Raw genomic sequence first — 8,556 nt, 5'->3', positions numbered from 1 at the left:
GTGCCATCAGTAGGGCTTTGAAGTGGGGGACAGTAATTCTCTGGCGGATTTGAGGAGGGAAGGCGTTCCAGGCCAGAGGTAGGACCTGGGTCTGAGGTCGGTGGCAAGAGGCGAGAATGAGGCACAGTGTAGAAGGAGAGAAGGGAGGTGAGGTAAGAGGGAGCAAGGTGATGGAGAGCTTTAAAGCCAATGATGAGGAGTTTCTGTTTGATACGGAGGTGGATAGGCAACCACTGGAGATTTTTGAGGAGGGGGGTGACATGCCTCCCTCCCTCCAGGCTTGTATCTCCTCTTGCCTTCAGGACATCTCCACCTGGATATCCACCCGTCACCTAAAGCTCAACATGTCCAAGACTTAGCTCCTTATCTTCCCTCCCAAATGCTGTCCTCTCCCTGACTTTCCCATCACTGCGGATGGCACTACTATCCTTCCCATTTCACAAGCCCACTACCTTGTTGTCATCCTTGACTCCTCTCATTCACCCCACACATTCGTCACCAAAATCTGCCGGTCTCACCTCCACAACATCGCCAAGATCTGTCCTTCACTCTCCATCCAAACCACTACCTCGTTGGTTCAGTTTCTCAGCCTACCCCGACAGGATTACTGCATCAGCCTCCTTTCTGATCTTCCATCCTCCTGTCTCTCCCTACTTCAGTCTATACTTCACTCTTCTGCCTGGATTATCTTTCTACAGAAACACTCTGGGCATGTCACTCCCCTCCTCAAAAATCTCCAGTGGTTGCCTATCAACCCTCGCATGAAGCAAAAACTCCTCAGTATTGGCTTCAAAGCTCTCCATCACCTTGTCCTCTCCTACCTCACTCCCTTCTCTCCTTCTATAGCCCAGCCTGCACACTCTGCTCCTTTGCCACTAACCTCCTCACTGTGCCTCATTCTCGCCTGTCCCGCTGTTGACCCCCAACCCATGTCCCACCCCTGGCCTGGAAGGCCCTCCCCCAACACATCTGCCAAACTAGCTCTCTTTCTCCCTTCAAAGCCCTACAGAGAGCTCACCTCCTTTGGGAGGCCTTCCCAGACTGAGCCCCCACTTTTCCTATGCTCCTCCTCCCCTCCCCATCACCCCCACTCCCTCCCTCTGCCATACGCTCTTCCCCTCCCCACAGCACTTGTGTATATTTGTATATATTTATTACTCTATTTATTAATGATGTGTATATAGCTATAATTCTATTTACCTATTTTGATGGTATTGACACCTGTCTACTTATTTAGTTTAGTTGTCTGCCTCCCCCTTCTAGACTGTGAGCCCACTGTTGGGTAGGGACCGTCTCTACATGTTGCCAATTTGTACTTTCCAAGTGATTAGTAATAATAATAATAATAATTAGGGTATTTGTTAAGCCCTTAGTATGCGCCAAGCACTGTCCTAGGTGCTGGGGTAGTTACAAGGTAATTAGGTTGTCTGACATGGGGCTCACAGTCTTAATCCCCATTTTACAGATGAGGGAACTGATGCACAAAGAATAATAATTATAATGATGGCATTTATTAAGCGCTTACTATGTGCAAAGCACTGTTCTAAGCACTGAGGAGGTTACAAGGTGATCAGGTTGTCCCAACGGGGCTCACAGTCTTAATCCCCATTTTATAGATGAGGTAACTGAGGCACAGAGAAGTTAAGTGACTTGCTCAAAGTCACAGAGCTGACAATTGGTGGAGCTGGGATTTGAACCCATGACCTCTGACTCCAAAGCCCGTGCTCTTTCCACTGAGCCACGCTGCTTCTCTTAAGTGAAGTGGCTTGCCTAAGGTCACACAGCAGGCAAGTGGCGGAGCCAGAATTAGAACCCACATCCTCTGATTCCCAAGCCCGGGCTCTTGCCACTGAGCCACGCTGCTCTGCACGCAGTAAGTGCTCAATAAATACAATTGAATGAATGAATGAAATGAGAAACAAATTCGCTATCAAACCAATCACTTTGGTTTGTTTAGGGCTAGTTCAGATAATCTAACAAAAATCAAGACTAGCCAATTAGGTACACATCTGCCTGAAATAACCAAACACACTTTGGCTCAGTTGTCTGAATATTCCATGATCTGAAATAACCCAATTCTGAATTGCTTTGGATATTTGGGTTTCTACTGGAAAAAAAAAAAGACAGAGAGGCATGGTGTGAAAGGGGAAATGGTGGGGAGGGACTGGGCGAGGGGGGTGAGAGTACTGGGGGTAGGGGAGTGTATAGTTTCTTTTTCTTTCTGTGGTATTTCTTAAGTGCTTACTATGTGCTGAACACTGCTTTAAGCGCTGGGATAGATGTGCTAATAAGGTCAGACACAGTCCCTGTTCCACAAGGGGTTCATAGTCTAAGTAGGAAGGAGAACAGTCATTCAATTCCCATTTTACAGATGAGGAAACAATCTCCTGATGACTGGATGCCTCCTTTATTTGGGAAGAACTGAGTAATCTTTTGCTTCCTGTCTGCCCATCTCTAGACCATCTGCTTGGGGCCTCCTCTGCTTTTCCCTTCCCTTTCCCCCTTCCCACTCTTCCCTCTCTCCAACCCATCCTCTTTGTCAATCTCAACCCTGCTCAAGCACTGGCATCACTCCCACCAGCCCAAGGACATATTTATGTAAGTTACTTGAGAGGAGGGATCATACCTTATAATTCTTTTGCAGTTTCCGAAGCACTGTGTAGTGTTCTGCACACAGAAGGCCTTCAGTAATTGACTAACTGAGAAGCCGCAATCCTGGTAGCTATCCAGAGTTGGGTCTTGATTTTATATTATTTCTTTGTTTTTTCCTTGTGAACCAGTCCAGACTAACTAGGAGTGAATCCTAGCTGCAGGAATCATGGCCCAACTGAACTCTGTTACGACTCAAGGAAAACACAGTTGGGCCACGTTTTGGATACCAAGCTGCCCTTTAGATTCTGGTCGTCTTAGCTGCCATTAAGTGTTTCGCTTATGCTACCTATATCTGAAAAGAGAAAGAGGGATTAGAAAGAGCTCAATAAGAACACCAGAAACAGAACGACTAAGTATGGTGTTTATTTTTTGAAAATCACTAAAAAAAACCCATGTTTACAGAGAGGCAGATTTACATAACCAGGAGGAAAAGCAACTTTTAAAAAATGTACAGACTTCCATATTATTGCACTAACTTCTTTTATAATATACAAGGCATTCTGAACAGCGTTCAAAGAGTTATATTTATATAAATAAAGTGTGAATGTACAATATCATACATTAGGTGTGGTGTCAATTTAGCAAAACACATAAAATCCAACTAGAGTTTCATTTCTACCCACCCACCATCTACTTCAATCCTCACAAAGTATTTTCAGGGACACATTTTACATGCTCTATAATGCTGAATAGATTGGTGTGAAAACAACCATATTGTGATTATCATCTTTAGTGTTTATGTAAAGAACAGTGGGAATTGTAGGGATAATTGAAAACATCACTCATGCAATAGCCGTGAACACCAATTTCAGGGCCCATGCCAGCCATGCTATCTATGGTCCAACTGAGTGCTAGGGGTAGGTTCCCTTTAGACTGTAAGCTCACTGTGGGCAGGGAATGTGTCTACTGTTGCGTTGTACTCTCCCAAGCACTTAGTACAGTGCTCTGCACACAGTAAGTGCTCAATAAATATGACAATGAATGAATGAAGCTACAGGGTCTCATGGACAGCATAGATTATTCTTTTTGTGGGCTGCTTTGGGAAGGCAAGAGTTCTGCCTGGCCCGAATCATCAGTGGGCTGGTAAGAAGAAGAATCCTCAAATGACAAAGCCCTGCCTCCCCTACATCTCTCAGTGGGCAGCCCATTATTAGCAATTGGATTCGTACCCCCAGGCTCTAAAATCTTTTATCCTTCCAGAACAAATCATTAGTAGCAGGCACTGACTATATCATCTTGAAATCTCTCTTTTCCTTCTTCTTTACTGTAGGCAGCACGGCCTAGAAGAAAGAGCGTGGGCCTGGGAATCAGAGAACCTGGGTTCTAATGCCAGCTCTGCCAACTGCCTGCTGGGTGACCTTGGACAAGTCACTCAACTTCTCTATGCCTCAGTTTCCTCACCTGTAAAATGGGGATTTGATATCTGACCTCCCTTCTAATTACACTGTGAGTCCCATTTGGGACAGGGAATGTGTCCAACCTGATTAACTTTTATCTACCCCAGCCCTTACAACAGTGTTTGACACATAGTGAGCCCGTTGTTGGGTAGGGACTGTCTCTATAAGTTGCTGACTTGTATTTCCCAAGTGCTTGGTGCAGTGCTCTTGCACACAGTAAGCGCTCAATAAATATGATTGAATGAATGAATGAATAGTAAGTACTTAAAATACCATAATTATTACTATTATTTTCTAACTGAACAGATAAAAATTTAGAATTTATCATAGACTTGTTATTTTTTTTCCTTCTTTCAATTTTGAAACAACCAAGGAGGACAAAAAACGGGAGAGAGTGCCCGCACAACTTCATACTTCAAATATACAAGCCCTCTGGGGTCATGACAAATTTTTGGCAAGGAAACTAACTTTGGCAAAATGATGAGCTCCTGAGAAAGTACTATGACATGATGGACTAAATCTGAACACTACACAGTGTAGAATTGTGGCAACTTACCCCAGGACTGAAAGGAGATCAGGTATTTTGGAATACTGATTTCCTTAAATTCAACCAGAAAAAAGAACCCCCCACAACTCAGGAAAACGTGATTTAGAGTACCTCTATCCGGCCCCCAAATACTTCTATTTACAAATCTATGGAAAATAAGATAATATTTGATTACTAAAACTTAAAACTGCCTATACAGTTTGAAGAGTACCTAAAAATCAGGGTAACTTGATTTACTATTGTTGCTTTAGTGGTGGACTTCAAATTCATTCATTTAAATACAAATGGAAGTCTGACTCCCTTCTTAGTTCACATGGAGTCAACAGAGGGAGATTTACAGGCTGCTCAGGATAGAGTGAATCAAAGCTCAATGCTGGGTTGGAAAATGCTATTTCCCAAACTAACGGTATACTATTTTAAAAATACTGAAGTGTTAGTTGTCCACAGTGTATGTATACTGTATTGTACTACCCTCTGCAATACACACAATGCCCCGTACTGGACTGTTGCTTTTTCGTTTGCTCCTTTCTTGCCACCCCTTCCTGACGGTAGCCTCCCTTGGGAGGGGATATCGGCTCTATTTCTTCCAGGGTTAATTTACCATTCCCAGTCACAAAAGCATATTGCTGTCGCTACTTAATCAGGATGCTGGCAGTGAATTTAGGGTGCTCTAACATGAATAATGTGAGATTTTCTTTTTTAAACTTTCTCCTACCTCAGAAGATCAATGTTGGAACCTGAACGTTACAGTCTCACCTTTTCAGAAGACCAGCAACAAGCATTTTTCATCCCCAGTATGTCAAAACAAAACACCCCACAGGCAGGCAGGCATGCACACACTTAATCTTTTCAGCCAAGTCACTCCAAAGGGAAAGCTTCCAGAGTGTCATGATCTTGTCGTTGAACTCCTCCAAATTGGGGGTTTTGTATATGCTGAAAAGTGAACAAAAATCTAGAGTATCTGCAAGAGAATGGGTGTGAATTTTCCGTACTCCTCCAATATTTCTGTGCTGCTTCAGTATTTCACTTTAAGGTTTGGTGTCAAATGGAGAGAAGTGTAAGTAGTAGTGGGTTTGAAGGAGTGTGCTGCCATAAAAACAAAAAAAAAACCCATAAAAAACGATTATGTTCATTTCATACTGAAGTCCTATGCTTTCTGATTAATAACTGCACAGGTCCTTCTGGGATAGATTTAATGATATTCCAGGCATCATAGTGCATGAGGCCAACCAAAGGCTTCCCACTGATGGCAAGAATTTCATCTCCAGCTTCTATTGTTCCAGCTTGATCGGCAGCACTACCTAGGAGAACAAGTAAGTGGTCATTACTGAGCAAGGAGACAGGCCTACAGCTAACAGCATCCAGTCCCTGGGTTCGGAGAGATCAGAACTGTATATCTCCTTAATAACATTCATTCAATTGTATTTATTGAGCACTTACTGTGTGCAGAACACTCTACCTGTCTACTTGTTTTGTTGTCTGTCTCCCCCGTCTAGACTGTGAGCCCGTTGTTGGGTAGGGACCGTCTCTATATGTTGCCGATTTGTACTTCTCAAGGGCTTACTACAGTGCTCTGCACACAATAAGCACTCAATAAATACGACTGAATGAATTGAATGAATGAATACTAAGTGCTTGGGAGAGTACAATATAACAATTAACAGATACACTCCCTGTCCACAACGAGCTTAGTCTAGAGGCTGAGCATCTAGCTGCTGAATAGTTCTCTTCACTGATCTGCACCCTTCTTAATAATAATAATAATGATGGTATTTGTTAAGTGCTTACTATGTGCCAAGCACTGTTCTAGTAGAAAAGGAAAGAATGATGAGAGCAAGTGTGTATGAGTCTTGTTTAAGCTACTATGCAAAGAAGTGCACTTCACCATTCCCTTTTCATGAGAAATATACCTGGGTGTGTAGACTTGAGGGCACAAAGAAATTTAGCCTTCTGAACTGAACTCTTTTGAATAGAAAGAACATATTTTTTTCAGAAGGGTGGAAAATAATAATAATAATAGTTATTATTTGTTTTATAACAGATAAAAATTTAGAATTTATCACAGACATGATTATTATTTTTTTTCCTTCTTTCAATTTTGAAACAACCAGGGACACAAAAAGGGAGTGACTGCCCACACAACTTCATACTTCAAATATATAAGCCCCCTGGGGTCATGACAGATTTTTGGCTAGGAAACTAACTTTGGCAAAATGATGAGCTCCTGAGAAAGTACCATTATTATTATTCATTCATTCATTCATTTAAATCGTATTTATTGAGCGCTTACTGTGTGCAGAGCACTGTACTAAGCACTTGGGAAGTACAAGTCGGCAACATATAGAGACGGTCCCTACCTAACAAGGGGCTCAAAATCTTGGAGGAGACAGACAACAAAACAAAACAAGCAGACAGGTGTCGATACCCAAAAGGCCAGAAATTTTGATCCAGAACTTCTAACCAGACATCTAAATACAAAAGATTATGGGTCTTTCGTGCGTGTAGTAATAACAGTAATAGAAGTAATATTTATTGTGCTTCCACTTGGAGGTGCAGCAGTGCTCTGTACTTGATACTTTGTAACTACACAAGGAGCATTCACTCTAAAGGGGAAGACAAACAAAAACATTAACAGTAGTAAAATAAATGATCGATAGACATATATGCAAGAGAACTGAAGGTGGGTATTAAGTTGGCTGAGGGATGGCATAATGGAAAGAGCATGGGCCTGGGAGTGGAGTCAGAAGGTAATGGGTTCTAATCCTGGCTTTGCCATCTGTCTGCTGTGTGGTCTAGGGAAAGACATTTGACTTTTCTGTGCCTCAGTTACCTCATCTGTAAAATGATTAAAATAATAGTTACTATTACTACTAGTATTCATATGGCATTAAGGTATTCGGAAATTAATCAGGGCAGCCTTGTGTGAAGAGCTGGGATTTTGGGGAGGGCTCTGAATAATAATGATAATGATAATGACAATAATATAATAATAATAATAATCATTAATAAAATTAACTCCATTAGGTCTGAGTTCCCCAAAGTCACTCCTCCCCTTTCTCCAACCCCCCGGCTCTCAACCCTCTCCACTACTCTCCCATCCTTCCCAGCAGTAGCCTCAGATGAGATCTCCTCCCTCCTCTCATGTGCTACTCTGGCCACCTGTGCTTCTGACCCCATTCCCTCTCATCTTATGAAATCTCTCGCCCCATCCCTCCTCCCCTCCTTAACTTCCATCTTAAACCGCTCACTCTCCACTGGTTCCTTCCCTTCTGTCTTCAAACATGCCCACGTCTCCCCCATCCTAAAAAAACCCTCTCTGGACCCCAGCTCCCCTTCTAGTTATCGCCCTATCTCCCTCCTACCATTCCTTTCCAAACTCCTTGAACGAGTCGTCTACACCCGCTGCCTCGAATTCCTCAATGCCAACTCTCTCCTCGACCCCCTCCAATCTGGCTTCCATCCCCTACATTCCACCGAAACTGCCCTCTCAAAGGTCACCAATGACCTCCTGCTTGCCAAATCCAACGGCTCCTATTCTATACTAATCCTCCTCAACCTCTCAGCTGCCTTCGACACTGTAGACCACGCCCTGCTCCTCAACACGCTATCCAACCTTGGCTTCACAGACTCCGTCCTCTCCTGGTTCTCCTCTTATCTCTCCGACCATTCATTCTCAGTCTCTTCTGCGGGCTCCTCCTCCCCCTCCCATCCCCTTACTGTAGGGGTTCCTCAAGGGTCAGTTCTTGGTCCCCTTCTGTTCTCTATCTACACTCACTCCCTTGGTGAACTCATTCACTCCCGTGGCTTCAACTATCATCTCTACGCTGATGACACCCAAATCTACATCTCTGCCCCTGCTCTCTCTCCCTCCCTTCAGGCTCGTGTCTCCTCCTGCCTTCAAGACATCTCCATCTGGATGTCTGCCCACCATCTAAAACTCAATATGTCCAAAATGAACTC

General features: G+C 43.4%; 1 protein-coding gene across 2 annotated transcripts in view; it reads right to left on the bottom strand.

Annotated features, from left to right (window-relative positions):
* Window positions 1-5,003: 5,003 nt before the first annotated feature.
* Window positions 5,004-8,556, bottom strand: part of PDZD2 (PDZ domain containing 2) — a 320,362-nt gene continuing 316,809 nt past the window's right edge. For both annotated transcript variants that reach the window (XM_038743608.1, XM_038743609.1), the window contains exon 25: window positions 5,004-5,897. In XM_038743608.1, coding sequence (XP_038599536.1) covers window positions 5,731-5,897 — 167 coding nt within the window. In that variant the 3' untranslated portion in view covers window positions 5,004-5,730. The remainder of the gene's footprint in view (window positions 5,898-8,556) is intronic.

The sequence above is a fragment of the Tachyglossus aculeatus genome, chromosome 3 (genome assembly GCF_015852505.1).
Source record: "Tachyglossus aculeatus isolate mTacAcu1 chromosome 3, mTacAcu1.pri, whole genome shotgun sequence".
In the NCBI taxonomy this organism is placed as follows: Eukaryota; Metazoa; Chordata; class Mammalia; order Monotremata; family Tachyglossidae; genus Tachyglossus; species Tachyglossus aculeatus.
Note: the sequence above shows the minus strand (reverse complement) of the source record. Positions and strands in the feature narration are given on the sequence as shown.